The sequence below is a fragment of the Rissa tridactyla genome, chromosome Z, assembly GCF_028500815.1.
Source record: "Rissa tridactyla isolate bRisTri1 chromosome Z, bRisTri1.patW.cur.20221130, whole genome shotgun sequence".
NCBI classification, from domain to species: domain Eukaryota; kingdom Metazoa; phylum Chordata; class Aves; order Charadriiformes; family Laridae; genus Rissa; species Rissa tridactyla.
In genome coordinates this window covers 41,924,703-41,944,893 of record NC_071497.1, presented here as the reverse complement: position 1 = coordinate 41,944,893, position 20,191 = coordinate 41,924,703, and the positions used below count along the sequence as shown (strand labels likewise).

The following is a 20,191-nucleotide window of genomic DNA, read 5'->3' as shown; positions in this document are numbered from 1 at the left end:
AAGTGAGTGTGTTCCTGCCCTAACATTCTAAGTCTGCTTGCAAGCAAAATGATAAATCAATTGGTGTGGGAAACAAAAAGGGAGAAAGATTTCTTTTGCAAGCCATGTGAAACTGTAGCCTATTTAAAAAAAAAAAAAAAAAGAGGAAAAAAAGAAAAAAAGAATAAAAAAGGTCATCCTATTTCCCCAAATCTCTAGAAAGAGCAGTTAATAGATGTTTACGCCTGATCACAACTCTTTTAAGTTGATAGCTTTTCTCTACAGTTGGAAGTCATACTAAACATGGTTTAGTTTTGTTTCTTGATCTTAATAATTTGCACCAGAATATCATATTTTCTATTATCCACCACTTAACCAGCCTCAGCTTCTAAACAGCAAGGGTTTCTTTTCTGAGTATGGGAAACCACTCAAGAAGTCAGTAGAATAAGACTGGTGTAAATAAATCAGAATCAGACCTGTATCGAGAGGCAAATAAGATAAATGCACAGGAAATACCCATTTGGAAAACTGGTACAAGAAAGTATCTTCTTCAAATATCTGTATACTTTTTTTTACCATTACAGACAAGGTAACTCAGGAAGAAAAATTTAAAGTGGTAATGGATAGGGTTTTTTTTTTTTAATGTTATCGTAATGTTAGCAGGAAGAGAGAGGTTTAAATGAGTTCCTAAAGCTTATTTTTCTTCTGGTTATCTCACTGAGGAGATTACACTGAGATCTGCATTGGGATTACATTCCTGTAGCTATTTAAACACAGTTTATCACATACAAATAAGTTGCTATATAACCCCTTTCCCCTCTGCACACACCTAAGGAAGCTATGGCAATTCACAGATTTGCCAGATAACCCAAACGTAAATCTGATTACTGCATCACCCTTGGCAATTTCCTTTCAGGTCAGATTTGTGGAATCTCCTTTCAGCTAGTTTTAAGTGTTACGAAATGACACGTTCATACACAAAATGGAAAAATGTGCAAATAAACCTCCTGTATCCACTGCCGCATCTGAAGAAGATAAGCGCACTGCAAAGTAAGTCATTGTTAATATACAGCAAAGGCTATTTAATTAAAAACAAGAACAGCTCAGCAATGTTTATACTCAGAAGGTACGGTAACATACCCAGTTTTTCCATTACACAGCATGAGGTCGAGAAGAACTCTATGCTTCTGCCTTCCCTACTTCCCATCCTTTGTCCACTCTGCTTCCATGTGCACGAGACTGCTGTTCACAATAAGGTAAAGTAACAGGTTTTGCCTGTCAGCAATGGCCTTTACTTTAGTATTTTACTCATTACATGCCCATTTGACTAAATTAAGCAGCCTCAGCCAAGACACATCTTACTTTCTAGCATCTCAGTTTCAATTATTATCTGCCAGTCTAAAGCACTAATTTATCTGTTTTCTTTCAGCTCCAAAATACTGGTTGTGCAGCCAAAAACACAAATAACACTACAACTACTGTGCTTATTTCAGAGCATGTGGATTTTTCCCTTTTCTTCTCTTTTTTTTTTTTTTTTTAACTAGGAGGTGGACCACCCTGCTCTCATGGCACAGAACACTATTTACATTGCAATACTTGACTGTGTAATACATCTGGCATTTTTGGGCAGGATTCCTGAGCTAGGGGCCAGAAGCCCTTAAGCAATGATTTAAGGGGGGAAAAAAATCATACAACTTGACTTAACAGTGCTCATTTCTACTTTGCTGCACTTAGTTTTTGGTTACTGACTGAAAAGCAAAAATGCATCGAACTGGTAAACAAGAGAAGGCTGTTTCTTTTAATTTATCTCACTGTTAGTAAATGGAGACTGTATTACAGTTTAAGGGATCAGTTCCAACTTCAGGTATATGACTGTAGAACACTGCACATGTGCCTTAAAAACATCAGCTTTTTCTTGCACATGAACAAAATACAGATGTTTCAAATATACAATGATTACTTGTATATTTGAAGCTGGAATTAAGTTCAGTACAATTCTCTAAAGGAGCAGCACCTTTGCAGAAAGAATCAGGTTATGGTTCTGCCCATTCCCGTACCTCTTATATATTTTGCTCAAGCACTGAAATAACTAAGTTTTCCAAAACCAAGCAGAACTTAAAGCCAAGACATTCATTCTAAAAACCAAAATTAAAATTCTACACACATCAAAACATCTATATGGTCAGCAGTTTCCATAAAGGGCTTTTTTTACCTCATGAAACTACAACTTCTGCCAAATTCAGGATGTTTATAGAAACTGAGGTGACACTGAATGAAAATAACAAGAGAAAAGACAGTAACGAGTAAATTGAATTTACAGATATTAAACTAAAGTTCATACAGAAAAAAAGGAATTAAGAAAAAATATTTTATTTTAAATTCTGAATTCAAAGTTACTCCTTGCAGCTCCACTCTATTTCTAGTACAAAGTAAAATGAAAAATTTTCCAAGTCAAAGCCACTCAATTAACAGCAAGGATGAATATTGTTTATCCTGTCCAGTATTCATCAGTCATATTTAGCACAGTCTAAGTGGATATTAAAATACCACAGATCATGCAAAACAGGGGCAAAACATTTTCCTGTTCTCCTTGATTCATAGGCACAGAAATAAAGTGGCCACTATAAGACAGCATGCATTTTCAGCGCAGAAATCATACTTTAAAGCACTGAGTTTCCTGTCATGAGGCACCATCTTGGGAATATCATGCTCCAGTAAAGCATCAACAGTAGAAAACCATACAGTTTCTGAAAGTTGTTATCTTTTTATCTTTCTGAACTCTGACAGGAAACTACCCTAACTTACTGTAGAACTGTCACTTAGCCCTTAAGGAGCTTTACTGATTTCTTCAGGTTTTCCCAGGTAGACTAACTCACAAACATAAATGGGGAAAGCCCCCCTGCATAATACAAAGAAGGAGAGACTATAGAAATGAGAAGAACCAAAGGCGTACTGAAGATAAGTAAGAGTGATTGAGAAAATATATGTAACTGTATATATAGATATATATATAACTGTAGATATAAAGAAGAATGAACTTCTTCGTAAAATTCTGTACTCTGGCTGCTGCTAAACTCCAAAAAGAACAGTCAGAACTCTGTATGTCCACGCCATCATCTGTAAAGAGAAAAAAGCACTGTGCAAAGGCTGGAAGACTAAATTCAATATACAGGAGAAAATGCCTGACAGGGAACAGCCCCACAAGGTCTATTAACCAAAACACTGTTTTAACCAATCAGAATATTCTTAAAAAGCTAGCTGTGGGGCAGCAAACTTTACAAGCATGGTTTTACCTGAGTGCTCATAGGTTGATGTGCGTAATTCACTGTTAAGTTAAAAGGATTGTGCATAAAAGTCCATGACTGTCAAAAGGAGAGCAAGTTCCATTAGACACCAAAGTGAAAGCACTTGCAGACACATTAAAACTAGCATCCTAGTGGACACAGCTCCAACAGGTCATAGGGAGGTCAGCTTTGAAGGAGAAATCCAAATGAAATATAAACATGGCATTGTGGAAACCAGACAAATCTCCCATAGCTTTGTCCAGCCAGCACTAATCTAGGCATCAGCTGTGGTGCATAATCTAAACAAAGGGATCAGTCGGTTCATACATCTGGAAGCTGTCATATTTTGGAGCCTTCTAACAGTTATGTGTAACTGAAACATCCACTTGCATGCAACAGCCTTTAAATTTGTTGAGCAGTCAGGAACTGTTACACGCATACACTATGTAGTATTACTACTTTCTGGGGAACCACCACAAATGCTACTTAATAACAGGGCTTGGACCACCTCTTCCTACGGAAAAAATAAATCATGAAAATACATGGAGTCAGGGTGAGGAGCTAGAATTTTCCTTAATGCATTCTCTGTTGAAAGCAAGTTTGAGTACTCATGGCTTTTAGAGTTCATTCTTGTCTGAAACCAGTGTCTGCTGAGGAATAATGAGAAAAGGCGGCCCATTCCCCAAAAAAAAGAAAAAGAAAAAAAAGAAAAAGAGAGTCCACTTAGTAGGTAACAGCAGCTGGTAATAGACCTCAGACTACTCACTACCACCTCCACACAGCACCACAACTCCAGCAGCAGCCAGCCCTGCAGCTGAGCTAGCTCTTCTGCTTACCTACATTATCCCTGTTCCTGCTCAGCAATAGTGTCATGAAGACCAAAAACAAAGCAATATTGCTATCAACTGTTCTGCTTCACTCCAGGATTTCTGTACCGAAATCTCTAACCTCTCCAGAACTACCAAAATGCCTTCACACCCTGTTTGCAAGCAGCAACATCCCCAGAGTGCAAGATGACAGTCAAAGCTCAGAAGAGAGGAAGAGGGGAATGGTGCTGCGAGGCCCTGCCCTGTTTAAATATACGTTTCAACAGAGAAGGAAACAGACCCTTCCAAACAAGGATCTGTAGGGCGCAGACACTTGCAACAGTGTTTTAAGTTTGGAAGATTAATTTTCTGCAGCCTTGAGTAAATTAAACGCCTCCTAAATCTGAAAGGCAGAAGGACCTGTGCAAACAGGCACTTAGAGCCTAGGCGGGTGCCAGTTTTACAGGAGATCCTCCCTTTGCCCTTCCCAGAAGAGGTAGAGCAGGGGCACGCTGTTAGTGTGCTGCAGCTTTTTACATGGTAAAGGCCTGGCTACACTAAAGTCATTCCAAGTTCTGCCACTACATTCATTCATTAAGTGCAGGATTTCACCCTTTACCTTCTCAATGGCCATGTATAATACCTTCATTAAAGCTCTTACAGAAGAAAAAGGAATTTTAAACAGTGAAGCTGGAGGGTTTTTTTGAATGTATGAACTTTTCAGCAAGGAGCACCAACTCAGAGCAGTGATGCGGACACCTGTCAAGATCAAACTGTGAACAGAGACCACCAGTGATTTTGAATTTAATAGCAGGTCCCTGAAAGATAATAATCCAACACCCACACCCATATAACTAAAACCTTTAAACATCTTTTCTTAATAACTTTCAATACACAGAAACAGAGGGAGTTCAAATTCACAGGGATGTAACATCTACTGTCCCAATGTTTTTATCCACAAACATCATGTAAAGCTTAAATATTAGAATTTGATGTTATTTTTCAAAACCGAAGCATGGACTGAAATACTCTTCCGTTTTGACCAGTAAACGTTAAGAAGACCATGTCGCCCAGATGACCATCCTTCAGCCATCATGTGGAAACAGCACTCCTACTTTCCCATTTGAGAAACCACATAATCAATAATCATACTTAATGCAAACAAAACAGTGGACTGGGAAATTTTCCATATAGGCACCTTCTAATGAACTTCCATTACATACTGAGGGACACAACACAGTGCAAGTCAGTATTCAGAAGTAAGCAAGCTCTTATGTCACTGATCTATGTGAAACTAATGGATCTAGTGATGTGATCAACGACAGCCCCCCAGACTGTCACACAGCCTACCAACACCCCACCTCAGATTCACCAGCAGAGTAACTTCTGCTCTTCTGCTATCTACGCTGTGTCAATGTGGTGATACACGTGCAAGCACATCTAAAACAGTACTACTCCGCGGCTGTGCACAAATATGCACGTTTGTGGGTGAAGGGAATTATACCCGACGGGTCAATTCCTGCTAACTGTATTCAAACCAAACACGTTATTCCAGCCCAATCGCATAAATTTGTCTCCTTGAAACAACAAATCCACGAATATCTATTCCTTTACTATTCTTTTTTGTTTCTCCAAAGAATACTAGTGCAAAGTTAACTGATGCCTTAGGCAGAATTTAAGAAAAACTTTCCTCTCCACCTGCACTTGATCTTGCTGGGTTAAGCAAACTGACAATCTATGGAAATCATACTGGTTCCTGTATCACTCACACACTTTCCTCATTTTCACCTCATTCGTACATTGCACAGGCAGATTAACATGTCTTAAGATGGGTCAGCCACAAATACTAGAGTAACTTGATTTTTGTCCCGTTAGAGTGAAAGGAAACAGTACTACACATAGTTCAAAACTTCACTTGTAAACATTCTGATGCACGGACTCAGTCCTAATTCACTTAAAATTAGAACACGCTCACTCTGTTCCCAGTACCAAACCTACTATGTGGCTACTGAGGCATTTTGTTTTCCCTGCAGGATATTCTATCCCTGCCTGTATCACCCACCCTCTTCCTTCAAACTGGCTAGAGCTTTGTTAGCTTTGTGAAGAGGGCTACTTAAAGAGGGAACGGTTTGACTGAGCTACAGCTAGTTCAAAAAGTGCAGAAATCAAGAAAAGGAGGAAAGAACACCATGATCTTCAACCTCTTAAAGAAGGAAAAAGTAATGAAGAAAGTGAGGGGAAAAAAATCCCAAGACACTGGTGACATGAATTATTAAGGTACAAGACTGGACCATCTCTCCCCTTATGAGCTGCTCCAATTAATGCCACTCAAGGCATTGCAGTAGCCAAATTTCAAGCCCCGCTTAACAGAACCTTCTCTGGAGCCACAAAACTAACTTCTTTCAGAAGCAGAGGCTGTGAATTTACATGTGTGACTGCTGTTCACACACAGGGTCTTAGAGTGCCTATTAGAGTGGTAGCAAAAAACATGACCAGTTATGGGCATGATTTCTTTTCCATCCACAGTACTTTCTAGTTATGAATGGATGTTTCTAAAAGCACATCTGTGTCCAACAAAATTCAGTCACACAGGAAATCAATGCAAAGCCTTTTTTGTTCTCTCAAGGGCACACGATGTATAAAGATGCTAAACAGTCTCCACAACTCCAGTATGCATGGACACCCACATACAGCAGTTCAACTAAAGCTGAATGGCTGTGGATAACAGGACTGCCATTAAAATGCCAGTCCAGAATTTGTCTGCCCGAGGAACTAAAACAAGCATCCTCCAGTAGCAAGGTACGCACAAGGGCATGACAGATCTGCTGATGGGCTGAGGGGAAACAGGTATATGTCTCAGTCAAAGACGACAATGAGCCAGACTACAAGACAGGAGCACAGATTGAGAGCACACTGTAGGACACATAGTAGTAACTGAAGTGCTCTGAACAGCAGCCAGAGGAAGATTGTGTTTTCAAAAAAAAAAAAAAAAAAAATTGAAAAAAGCTACTCTACAACACTTTGTGCCAAGACACAAGCTGAGAGGAAAGCCACTTTGGTATCAGGAGGCTCAGAGAAGGCCAAGAGTGCTGGCACAAATTCTGAAGGAGGAAGACTACTACAGAAAAACTGAAAGAATGATGTTTTGGAGATCTGTTTTTCTTTTTCTCTCTTTCAAAGTTTGCCTACCAGGTGGGTTTCTAAACTTCTTATGTAAATATTTCAGCCATAATAGCTTCAGGCCCAGACTACTAATCATTTATCTTGGAATGTGCATGGTCTTAAAACTCATTCAAACTTCACTTCACTATTTTTAATTAATTGTGTTATGGTTTTAAAGCAACCATTTACTTCCAGAAACTTCAGTGCTGTATTACGTTCCATGCTTCATGGTATTCAGAAATACGCCACACAAAATCAGTCTCTTTATGTAAATACTGCCAATTTACTCAGCAGTAGTAACTGTAAAAAGCTTCAGCAGCAAATCAAAACTGTTACTTGACATATATTTCAAGTAACCTACCATATTTGGCCAACATTGCCCAGTTCATTCAAACTCTCAGTAAACAAAAGATAAAAAATAAGACCGCTATTGAAATAAACAGGGCACTGCTTCTACTAAAAGAAACCTTGATCTAAAGGGTCCCTTAGTAGAATAGCCTCTGTGGAGTGTCGTTTAAAACCTGTGAGGACCAGGTGCACACAAGCACAGAAAAATGAGTTTGGTCACTGCTTTTCACTTTTATATAAGAACGGCAGCATTTTCCATACCACGTCTTTCAATACCTGTTTCATCTCAAATTCTCACTCTGTACTTCTGTCTATAGTGTCACAACAGAAATATGTGATTACTATTTGGTTTATTTGTTTAACACCCGGGTTCATGAGCAGAACATCTAGAGAACCTCTATCAAGAAAGCACATTCTAGCAGGCTCTTTTATGTAGATCATCATGTAGTGCTAAAACAGGAAGACTAGAGGTCAATTTAAATGAAATCCAGAATACTGTATTTCATCTTAATCACCAAGTCTTTTGTTTGCAATCTAGAAACGCAACAGTTTCTAACTGCAAAGTTTTAATACTTTTTTTACATTATTTAACTCTGACGAAAACTAAACTCAATGGATGTGAAATTACATCAGTCAACTCTGTACAACCAGCTCCATTATGAATCCATCTCAGCCACAAAAACCACAGAGATCAATTTCAACTATATTTTATACCAGAGACTTTCTCCCCTCCCCCCTCCATGAAGCAATAATGACATGAGAAGAGGTCAGTGCAGCAACTAACTGGCTATTTTGCAAATCATATTTTTTCCTTGAGAATTGCATTTTTACTGCTAGGACAATCATACAGGCATCGTCAGCAAGCAGATCCTTGGTATTACACGGCCCAAAAAGCTGGTGGCATTAATGGGATGGGATCACCCTTCCAAGTAAGTGAACCCCAGTAATATCAGGATAATAAACTTCAGGGAAGAGTCCTGGATGGAACTATAATCACGTACTATTTACCACACAGACATAGAAAAGCAGAGAAAAAATACATATAAGAAAAAGTTGACAAAAGAAACTTTGCCGCAACAACCTCATAAAGACTTTTAAAAAAAAGAAGTGGGAAAAAAAAAGAGTGTTCACAATCATTTGTATTAGTATTTAAGGTGCACAGGACCTAGTGACCAGCACAGACCCTGAATGCACATCTCTGACTATGGATGGAATCCTGCACTGCCTGTTGGCAGCTGGCAGCAGATCTTGTCATATTTTGGGCTCTTAGAGCAAAAAAAGTTCTTGAACTACACGGACCAAAACAGGTTCAGTCGGTAACACCTTATTTTCCAAAACAGAAAAACCAATACTGCCTAACTGACCCGTGAACCTCATCCTGACCCCAATATGGCTGTCATCTGCCACGATGGAATCTGGTCCTCTATGCTCTAATTCATCCACAGGGCAGGACAGACCACCTTCATAACAGCCGCCAACTTTATTTGCACTCAGCACCAGCTTTTCCACACAGACACATACAGAGAGCTATTTAGCAATGACTATTTATGCAGCCTTCCATATTAACTTTTATAAGCCAAATTCTGCTGCAAGCGACTTTGACATAAACCCAGAGTAACTACTGCAGTCAAGGAACTCTGTTTTCAGCTAACTGGGGAATGTGACGCTAAGTAAACAGTATTTTCCCCCAGGAAAAAAAAAAATAAAGAAAAAGAAAAAACGCCAAAAAACCAACCCCCCCGGCAGCCTGGAGCCGTGCCTCTCCGAGCAGGGTGGCCGCCCCACTCCCCGAGAGACACTCGGGGCCTGTGAGGGGGGCGCCGGCGGCACCGCTCTGCCCACCCCGCACCCCCCCGACCTTTTCCCCCGGGGTGGAGGAGGGGTAGGTGGGTGTCTGCTTCCACAGGCCGCCCGCGAAGCCCCGGCCCCCCGGCACGGCTCCTCTCCAGCACCGAGTCCGCCTGCCGACGCCGGCGCCTTCGGGCTCGGCCCGGAAGAGGCTCGCCCCGGGCACAGGCCGCTATCGGCGCCCGCGGCCGGCCAGGCCCCGCTTCGCCTCGGCAGACTTTTTTTCCTGTTGCTGTTGTTGCCCTCTCCCTCCTCTTCCCCCCCCCCTTTTTTTTTTTTTTTACCTCGACACCAACGCTCCCCCCCACAGTTGAAAGCTGTCCAAAAAACAGGACCACACACACAGGCGCCCGCCCCCTCCCCCCGAGCCGCGGGCGCTCGCACTCTCAAAATGGCGGAGGGGCGCCTCCCGGGCAGCGCCGCCGCCCCCCACCACCCACGGGGACGCGGAGACCCGTCCCCCGCAGCCCTCCCGCACGGAGACGGCAGGCCGAAGGCCGGGGCGGCTGGCGGCGGCCAGGGCCCCGGCGCCCCCCTCCGCGGAGCGCGCGTCCTGCCGCCGAAGCTCCCATTTCCCCCCCACGGCCGGCGGAGAAGTGGTAGGCGCCACCCGCGGCCGCGCGCGCCCCGGCCCTAGGCCCGCCGCCCGGCTCGACAACCGCCCGCCCAACCGCCCCGCCGGCGGCCCGGCCCTCCCCGGAGCGCGGAGCGGGCCCGCCGGGCGAGCGGGCTTTACCCGGCCGGGGAGAAGGAGATGGGGCGGCGGAAACAAAAGAGGCGGGGGGGACACCCCGGACTTACCTTCCACCCACAGCTCCTCCACGTTTGTCTCGAGGTTAGCTGCCCGTAATCCTACAGCGAATGCCCCAAATATGAGAAGGCCGACAACCAAGAACTTCCCGCAGTTTTTCTGAATGTAACAGCCCAGTTTAAACAACAGTCTCTGAAACTTCGCTCGCAGCCACAGCGGCGCTCTCCGGCCCGTCGCCTTCCCCTGCAAGGCAAGAAGAGGTCAGTGGCCAAGGGGCCGCTGCAGGCTGCTGGATGCATGCCTCCTTGCCCAGGGACAGGTGGGGAGAGCCCCCCCCAGCCCTATCACCAGCAAGGCCACACGTGCCCCTTGGGGCACCTTCCCACAGAGGGAGAGGCCCCCAAGCTGTCCCACAAGCAAGGCCACTCGTGCCCCTTGGGGCACCTTCCCACGCACAGTGTTCCCAGGAGTGAGGACCGAGCACCCTGGGCAGCTCAGGCAGACATCCCCCCAGCAGGGACATCGCCCCATGGCCCTGCCAAGTGGCCACCCTCGGGTGCATGCACAGGCAGACAAGAAGTACCGGCTGGTAGCCATCCTCGCCCCAGACCAATGCAAGGGTTGGGGATGATGCCATGGCATCTGAGCCCCGCAGCCCCGCCAGTGCTGCCCACCAGGCTTCTCCTGGCGTTCGGGGCACCACCAGCAGCTCGGGCTGCAAAGCATTCGTGGAGGGAAGACCGGCAGCACCAGGGCAGGAGTAACCACTTCCAATGAACCTCAACAGGCACGAGAAAAAGTCCCTTTTCCTGCTCTCCTCAGACCTCTGGAGGGCTGGGGGGAAGTGGGGGGACACCGGGTGGTGACGGAAAGCTAGTCGGTAGCAGTTTGCTGCCGTTTCCCCCCCCCGCTCCCAGACCCTAGCAGGAGTTTGGTGCTGAGGCAGGACCCACGTGGTGCGCAACGCTGTAAGATCAGAAGTAATTCATTTCCATAGAGTTTGGAGACGCTGTGTGATCTGAATTAGGAAGCAGAGCAGCCATCTGTAAGTTACGACAATATTTGTGAACGGAAGAGGGCAGCCACATGGATTTTACCCCCCCACACCACCTCCTCCTTTCCCCCTTCTTTACAAAGCCTAGAAATCCACTCCCTGAAGTGAAACCATCCCTGCAGCAAGGCAGCTTTCCGAGGTTGTTTACTTTGAACATTTATTTGGCCGGCCGGAGATTGGCGGCCGGGCCCGTCCCTCCGCCCCGCCCGGGCCGGGCCGGGCTTGCGGGGCTCTGCGGCACCTCCAGCCCTTCCCCGCCAACAATACCGTACCCCCGCCGCTCCGCCGGCACCGGCGCGGCACAGCTACGGTGGCAGTTTGTTTGCGGCCCTCGCTTCCCCTGCGACCGCCCGGGGAAGAAAACTGCCGCGGGCTTCCTCTGCTCTGGGGGGACGGCGGACCCCCTCTCCGAGGGCAGTCGCCGTGCCGGCGCTCGGCGGGGAACTCCACAAAAGCACAACTTCTGCCAAGAAAGCGGCCGCCCGCCTTCTCCCGCGTCTCCCGGCCGGGTGCGAGTGTTGCCGAGGGCGCTGCGAGGGGATGGAAAGGCGAGAGGAAGCGGAGGGGGAGCTGGCCGGGGGGAGGCCGGCAGGGAGCCGCGGCTGTCTCGGGAAACTTAGCCGGCGGAGCGCTGCGCTAGTAGGCAGCAGGGCAGGCTGCTGCGAGAAGGGAGGGAAGGAGGGCACTCTCTCCCGCACTGAAGAGTCACAGACGTCCCTCTTCTTTTTTCCCAGCATTTTATTGGTGGCCGTTTCATTTCCATCTCCTCCTTCCACCCCCGCGAGAAAACACGCCACCCCCCTCCTCCCCCGCCGAAAACCAGCACTAGCGCGTATCTCTGGAAAAAAGAGTGAGAAGATTGAATGCACCTTTGAGATCTGCTCCAAGGCGAAAGCCGCATCGCAGTAGCTTGGCCGCTGCAGATACTCCCGGTCGGGCGCCGCGGCGCGCCGATTCCCTCCGGTCCTTCGCCGCCTCCCGCCGCCGTTCCTCGCCACCCGGCCGGGGTGGCCGCCGCCGCCGCCGCCCGCGCTGCTGCTGGTCTCCGGCTCCGACGCGTTACCGGGCGAGGCCATGTTGCCGCCGCCGGCGGGACGGGGGAGCTGCCGCTGGCGCTGCCGCGGCGGGGCCCGGGGGCCCGGGGGCGCGGCGGGGCCGCGGGGGGCTGGTGGCGCTGCGGGCCGCGGGCTGCTGCTGCGGGGGCTGCCGCCGCCGCTGCTGCCGCTGCTGGGGCTGGGGCTGGCGGGGCTGCTGCGGCGCGGCCGCCTCACGCGGGGCGCGGGGCGGCGGGTGCCGCCGCGGCCGCTCCGGCCGAGTCGCTCCCCGCGCCTCCCATTGCCACATCGCGCGCGGACCCCGAGCTGCAGGCGGCCGCTCCCCGCGCCCGGCGAGGGCGGGCGGGCGGGCGGGAGCGACCCCCGGGCCCCCCCGGCTGCCGCCGCGCTTTCCTCCGCTCCCGTTGAAATCGCCTCCTCCGGCCGCCGCTGCCTCCGAGAAGCCGCTGTCCGCGGCGGGGCTCAGCGACGGCGGCGCGGCGGCGGCGCGGCGGGCCGCGGCGGCTGCTGCTGCTGCTCTGCCTGGCCGCGCTGCACCATCCTGCCTCAGCGCCGGGGTGCTTCCCGCGGGCCGCGGGGCCGGCGGGGCTCGGCTGTCGGCCCCGCCGCGGCGGCGGGCGGGCAGCTGCCTGGCGCTCTCCCCCGGCGTGTGCGCGGCAGCAGCGAGCTGCAGCCCCTGGGCTCAAGAGATGAGATGAAGAAGAAAAAAAGGACTCTCTCCATTTGGATAAAGAGGAGGAGGGGTGGAGGGGGGGGGGGGGGGGGGAGTATGAGAGGAGAGAGAGCGAGAGAGGGAGAGGGGGAAAAAAAAAAAAAAAAAAAAGTTGAAAGCCCGCCCCCGGGGCTGTCAGATGGCTTGGGTTTCTGCGAGGCGATTGGCTCGGGGAGGGCAGAAATTACTCAGCAAACATGACTATTATTAGCTGCTTAGCAACAGCTCACCAAAGTAGAGAGACCACCCAGGCCGGCAACCCTTGTGTGTGCATCTCCAGCTTCAGGGGGAGCCTTAAAGAGATCCAGCCTTCTTTGCATGCAATACTTCCATTAAGGAATGCCTTCCCCCCCTTTCTTCTTAGTTTTCTTTTCAAGAAAGTTTTCATCCTCCTTTTTTTTTTTTTCGCCCCCCGTCCGGGACGCTTGCAGACAAATACACGCGCGGAACTTTCTCGCGATCGAAATGCAGAAATATATTTTTCCCTTTTAAAAAAGAGAGGGAACCGGGGGGAAAGCAGCATTAAACGATTTCTAAAGCCCTTAAAAGAAAATCCTTTTAGAGGCACCTTGGCCTCAAGCTGCAACAAATACTGGGAGGTCCGAGCTGAATTCCCAGGCTTGCAGAAATAATGACAGGGTGGTGGATACTGCAGTAGAAAGTGCCAGATTTTTCTCCTTCTCTCTTTCTTTTTTAACTAAAGAGGAGACTTAGTTCCTTGCAAGAAAACCACTCCATCCAGTTAGAAAAATACAATGAAAACTTAACACTTGAGGGATTTAACGCTGCGCAGTAGCTAGCCTGTTTCAACTTAGGGCTCATTCTTTAACTGAAACCCGAGGAAGGCCAATTTTAATATGTTTTTAGTGTAAAAGTCCACGAAACGCAGCCTGCCTGGCCGCTCTAAACACTTCTTGAACTATACGCGATTGTTTACTTTTTTGGCACCGCTTCTCCCCGTCTCTGTTCATTGAGAATCGGCCATTAATTGCTGCCGTTACAGCTGCGCGCGTTCCCTCCGGCCCCGGGGCTCCGCGCCCCGGCCCCCAGCACCGCTCCCCGCGGAGGCTCCGGGCCCCAGCGCACCTCCGTGCGCGCTGGCGCGGAGGGCCGCGGGAAACCCGCCCCGCCGCTCCGCGCCTGGCCCGGGGAGGCGCTTCGGGGGGGTGCTGCCCCCCAGCAGGGCGGCTGCTGCCTGCCCGTGGCGGAGCGCGGCTGTAAGGCGCGCCCGCTCTGCGTTCATTTGGGGGCGGGGGGAGAAATACAGAGGAAAAAGAGGGGAGTGTGGGGACTCCAGGTGCGAGGGGCAGCCCGGGAGCCCCCTGCCCGCTGCGGTGTCCCGCCCGCCAAGCCCGCGGGCACCGCGCACCTTTCCCTTCTGCCCCGCCACACGTGTGCCCGGAGCAGCGGTCGTGGGCAAAGCCCCCGCGGCCGGGTCGGCGAGCGCCGGCGGCGGGGCCGCCTCAGCCGGGATGCCAGACACACAGCCCCGGCGCCGGCAGCGGGGGCTGACAGCGCCCCGGGGGGAGCGGGCTGCGCACCGCACCGCCCTGCTCGGCCTGTGCGGAGGTTCTCTGCATGAAACTACCTAGAGGCACACACGGACGGGGGCATTCCAGGGTTACAGCTGCCGGTGAGGGGGTCCTTTTTCCTTTCCTCCCCGTCCCACCTAGTTTTTCCCACACTGGGAAACCTGCCTCCATAAAGGCCTGGCCCTGTGCTCTGCACGGGTCTGCCTCCGGGAAAGCTGCTGGAAGCAGCAAGCTGTGGCGCACGCAGACGTAGAAGTGGAGAAGGAAACCTAAAGAGGTTGTTGATGGAGGCTGTTTTCTGTTAGGGGCTGAAACCCGCATCCGGGAGGCAGTTGCCCACCTCCAATTCAAGTTTCCGCTTGTGAAAGTGACTGTCCATCTTGCTAGGAGCTGATGTGCCACTGCTCCTGCTCCCTCTCAACCTTACCGGGTCTGATGAGGTGGCAGGGCTGGGGGATGGCGAAAGAAGGGGTGGGTGGAGAGGCGTTTTGGTTCAGCCTCCCAGCAGGCTCCAAAAACAGGGAAGAGTGTTCCTTCAAGCACCTTGAGCCCCCAGAGCTGCCCTGCCTGCCTCCTGCCTGCTCGGCTTCAACACAATAGCCCAGCGCCCATCAGTCCTTGCTCCTAGTTCCAAAACTCAGTCTGAAAACTCAAATTTAACAAGCGCTATCCTAATCCCGCCCCTCTCTCTGTGGTCTGGAGGGATTTATTTTTTTTTTAAGCATACACAAGAGATGAATTACTGCAGGGATCTAATTGGCCTTGTTTCTGAATATTTTTTTTTCCTTAAGGAAGAAGTGTCAGTGTAAAAGTCTCCACTTGGGTGGTCAGAGCAGTGTCTGCCCCCAGTTTGCCTCATAGCTGATGCCTGCATGCTACATTCCTGGTGATAATGTTGTTCCTAATCAATCTGCCCTTATTTACATTTGTAAGCACTGCTGGCTGTGATATGCATGCCCTGTGTGTGCAACTGCTCCTCCACACCAAGGACTTTTTTCCATCTTCAGCCACTCTCAGGGATCCCACAGATTTCTTATCTCAGACTTGCTCTATGATGAAGGCCTGGGAAGGTGTCTCCTTGCGTAAAGTGTCTGCAGTCTGCAACCTTTTATACCTGGTCCTCCTGACTCCTGCAAAGCCAGGGCTGCTGTACAAGAATCTCAGGGTCTGGGCCATAGCGGCTTCATTTTGACACTTAGTGTCAAGCTCTGACACTTGCTTAGGTCACCTTTGTGCTCGTAACCCTGAATACCGCAGAGCTTCATACTTCCTGCAGCCAGATGAGGGATCAAATCCAATAGAGGTTAACAATCGCTAACAGGTATTTACACTGTTTTTACTTTAACACATTTTTTTGGGTTGCTCATCGCCTGTGGACACACCAGCAAGAGCACTGCACTGCTGGAGCATCTCATCACCTTAATAAATGACACAGAAATGAAGTGACAGCACTTTGGCTTCCTTTTGTAGGGGCTACAAGAGAGCTGACCATGGCAGAAGAAGGACTTGTGGGAAAATAGCCCGATTTTGACTATCCCCTCAAATTTTTGCCTCTCACACACGTTTTCATTGGGCTAGGGTCTACCTGGGCCCCAAGCTCCACACGCAGGCCTGACACTGGCTTTGGCATCAGACAAGGCCACAGGGCAGCGACTTCTAATGGGTTTCGCAGGGCAGCCTGAGCTTCTGCGCTTCCACTGGCAGCGTCCCGCCGGCGGGCGGGCAGGCGGGGGCTGCAGCCCGGGGAGCCGCTCCGCAGGGCAGCGCCACCGCGCAGCGCCCGCGCCTGGGGAAGGAGGCGGCGGAGGCACCGAGCTAGCGCACTCCCCCTCCTCAGCCCTGGAAGAAAGGGAACTGCTCGAGCCAACTTGTCAAAATAATGCGGCTAATTACCCCTGATCTCCTTTAATGGAAAGCTGCTCTGCACGCCACAAAGGAGCAAATGAGGGATCTACAGCACCAACCCAGGAGCGCTGGCATTTTCTTCCGCGGAGGGCTGCGGGGAAATGTGCCTTCGGAGGAGCCTCCGAGGCTTCTGTGCTCCTGCCGCGCAGCAGCGGACTCCCAGGGGGGAAGCAGAGCGACCGGGGAGCTGCAGAGGACAGCGGCGGGAGCAGCAGCCTTCTCCCTCCGAAAGCTGGAAGGACATCCTAGCTCTCGCAGACCCTGTCACATTCGGCGAGGGGCTTTAGCGCTATAAACCCAAGTCGTCTTCAAAACAGATTCTTTTCCTGGAAAAATGCCCTGCCACTTGCAGGACTTTAATGTGCATAGAGAGGGGAAAGTTATACAGAACAGTTTTTAGCCAGTCCGGACAACACCAGGTCTGTGTAAAGATATAGCTCAAGTCTTACATTTGGCAGAAAGCAGAGCATTCATTTTCATGATCTCTGCCATTGGGTCTTGCAGAAAAAAAAGCTGAGCGACACGATCTCTTTGACCCACTGCTGGAGCAACAAATTTATTAGAGATATAGGCGTGAGAAATGAAAAGGAAGTAAAACAATTCAGGCTCATTGTATGTCTTTCTTTCATACTGCTAATCCGGTTTACACATCACGCCTACATGTCTCAATAGGGCTTTATACACTGTGGCAAAGGCAGAACAAAATAAAAGGTGTGTGTGTGTGTGAGTGCGTGCGTGTGTGTGCATGTGTGTGTGAAATAAGGATAAAAACAGAGAAGTCCAAGACATTTTAATTCAGAGTGGTCTCCCAGTTTTATATCTGCCGGCTCTTGAAAGCAAATAGATTTTAAAGGATTCCTCCTCCTCCCCCTCCCTCCTCAGCCCTGACATTTCTCAACAATACTACCTCCTGTCCAGATACAGTGTCGGATTATAATCCAAACACACAATGACCCTAATAGCCCTAACCAGAAATTAGATACACCTATCAGACTGGTGCCGAAACATTGTGAGACCCTCTGACCAGAACTAGTAAATGCTATCTGGTTAGGAGCTGGCAGATACCCACCTTGTCTCCAACGTTTCTTTTAAAACCATGCGACAACAGCAGACGTCTCCCCCATTCCCCTCCCCACTTTTGCCGGCCTCCCCCTCCCCCCGATCTACCTCCCACACTGGGGCTAAGGTGGCGGCCAGGGGGAGATCTGTCATGGAGCATCCTCTGGCCTCCAGTCCCTGGGAGCAGTGGGACAACATGCACAAGACTGAAGACAGCAGTGCTGTACCAGTCCCGATGATGTCAGGTACCAACCGCATACAGAGTCCAATACTGGAGCTGGAGGTGAAGCCACAATTCAACTTAACCTAAGGCACACCACGTATTTCACTGTTGTGGTTAGGGAGTGACTGTCCCTCCTTTTCCATACAGCTACATGCTTTCAGCAGCTTCCACTGATCGTGGGCATTCATGCTGAGATGCAAAGAGAGGGAAAGGGCTCCTCAGTGCACCTTGTTTAAGAAGCCCTATTTAGCTTTCCCGAGGAGAAAGACGATGCAAACTGCATCTTTCCCGCGGCCCCTGTCCTACAGGGGGGGCCTGGCCCGAGAGGGGTTTCTGCTCCCCGCACGGCAGGTTGTTTGGACCGCAGCGCACGCAGGTGCCGACATGCTGAGTCCGGGGACCCCTTCGCCGTCCTCTGCGGGACTGCACGGAGCGACTTCCCATCAGCGGCGGGTCCCCCCCGCACCTCCCCACCGCCGCCTCCGAGCCAGAGCATCGCCAAGGCGCGGGCAGCCGGCCGGGCGAGGGGCAGAGCAGCCTCCGGCCCCGGGGGAGCCCCAACGCCCCCTGCCCCCGCCGGCCCCTGCCCGGCCGTGCCCCGCGGCGCCGGCCGCCCCGGCGGGCGACAACCGCAGCCCCGGACCACCGGCACGGCGGAGGCCCCGGGCCCGCGGCGTAGCCCCGTTCCTCGGCGGCTGGAGGGAGGCTTCCCCGCCTTTCCCGCCCCGTCCGCCAGCCCCGGGCCCCCTTCGCCAGCGGCCCCGGCGGGGGCCCGCGCAGCCCCTCCAACACTGCCCCGGCCCCCGTCCCGCCCGGCCCTTGCCCGCCGGGTCCCGCCGCCCCCGCCCCGCTGCCGCTCCGCCGTGGCCCCCCGGGGCCTGCACGTACCATCGCTGCCCTTGCCGGAGCCGCTCCTGGGGAGCCGTGCTGGAGGGCTGGGTGCGCCCTCATTGACTGGCGCTGGCGGCTTTAATGGGACATCAGCGTTTGCTTCCTCTGTCCTTCTGTTTTCTCTTTTTCTCTTTTTCTTTCTTCCTTTCCTTCTTTCCTTCTTTCTTCCCTTCTTTCTTCCTCCTTTTAGTTCCTTCCTTCCTTTCTTTCTTTCTTCCTTCCTTCTTCCCTTCCTTCCTTCCTTCCCTCCCTCTCCCTGTCTCTTTTCCTTCTCCTCCTCCTCCTTTTTTTTTTTTCTTTTACCCCAAAGGAACTGAAAGTGTAAAAAAATAACCCTCCTAGGTTGCAGGCATTCTGCAGAGTGCTGGAAAGCCTCACAATTACATGCCTGTTTCTATTAAGCAGCTCCATCGTCCTCCATGTGGGTGGTCTGGCTCTCAATAGGCAGGACCTGTCAGGGTCACGTGACGAACCCGCAAACGTTACCCCTTTACAATAAACTTCGGGGGGTGGGGTCGGTGGGGGAAACAAAAATCAAAAAAGCGAAGGAAGGGAAAGCCCTGTGCCACCGTTTCGCACCCCGGCCCCGGCCCCGAGGCTCCCCCCGCGGCGCAGCAGAGAGCTGGGCCCTCCTTCAGCCTCTCCCTTCCCTCCCTTCTCCCACCTTGGCTTTCAAGAGGAGGCAAGAGTGTAAAAGGTGCCAGGTGGCGGACGGCCGTTTCCTTGTCAAAAGAAATATATAGCTGGATGTGTAGGGCGGGGAGAGAGGAGCAGAGTTTTCTTCTGCAGAGTGCCCTGTGCTGCACCTGATTCAGTATGTTTGGTTCTGAGAGGTTTATGCCCATCCTGCTCGTTTTTGCTAGAGGTCACTAGAAAGTCAGCTTTCAGGTGGTGAAGCAGCACAAAGCAAGAAAGTTAGCTGCAGCGGATAATACCTCAATGTTACTGGGTAAGAGCGCAGCGATTTTTTTTTTTAAAGCGACATTTTCTTCAATAGTTACACAGAGGATATGAACACTACAGAAATTTACTACTACCTTTTTAGGATCTTGTGGTGACTGCGTATCATTACAGGATCTAAGATAAGTGATTTCAAGTGTCGCTTCCAGATAAGGCACAGTGCAAGCAATAAATGGCGTGTTTTGGAACACGTCACAGATTGTTTATTGGAAGATCCTTTTTCTCTAGTCAGTCACATTTGATTTGCTATCGGATTTGGTAAATCCACAACATATTTTGAGAATAAAATATATTCCATATTGCTGTAGTCTTGTGTCCAAGTTGCCTAGATATTTCTGTTTGCAATACATTTAGAATGCACATTTGCGTGCTTCATGGTTGGGTTGAGTGATTTCACACGACTTTTTTGGATACCCTTTAGCCATGTTTTATCTATATTGCTCCTGTTAGAGAATTCCACTAATAGAAAATAATGTGTATCTTACAGTCATATATGTTCACTATCAAGAGTATAAACACATTATATAAGAAAAACTGTTAGGAAACATCTCACGATCAGGTTGCATTAAACAGCCTAACTCCACACATATTCTTATCTGCATAAAACCAAGCTAGGCATCAA

At 50.0% G+C, this 20,191-nt stretch overlaps 1 protein-coding gene across 7 annotated transcripts in view; it reads right to left on the bottom strand.

Moving 5' to 3' along the window:
* PTCH1 (patched 1) overlaps window positions 1–18,625 on the bottom strand; it is a 75,111-nt gene extending 56,486 nt beyond the window's left edge. For 2 of the 7 annotated variants that reach the window (XM_054185292.1, XM_054185295.1), the window contains exons 1-2: window positions 12,102–12,377; window positions 10,229–10,421 (exon numbers count right to left, since the gene is read on the bottom strand). In XM_054185292.1, the coding sequence (XP_054041267.1) occupies window positions 10,229–10,421; window positions 12,102–12,308 (400 nt within the window). In that variant the 5' untranslated portion in view covers window positions 12,309–12,377. Of the gene's footprint in view, window positions 1–9,711; window positions 9,814–10,228; window positions 10,422–10,761; window positions 11,104–11,131; window positions 11,464–11,504; window positions 12,378–18,606 lie in introns of those variants that run through there. The other 5 variants (XM_054185293.1, XM_054185296.1, XM_054185297.1 and 2 more) reach the window with 5 other exon arrangements.
* Between the last annotated feature and the right edge of the window lie 1,566 nt (window positions 18,626–20,191).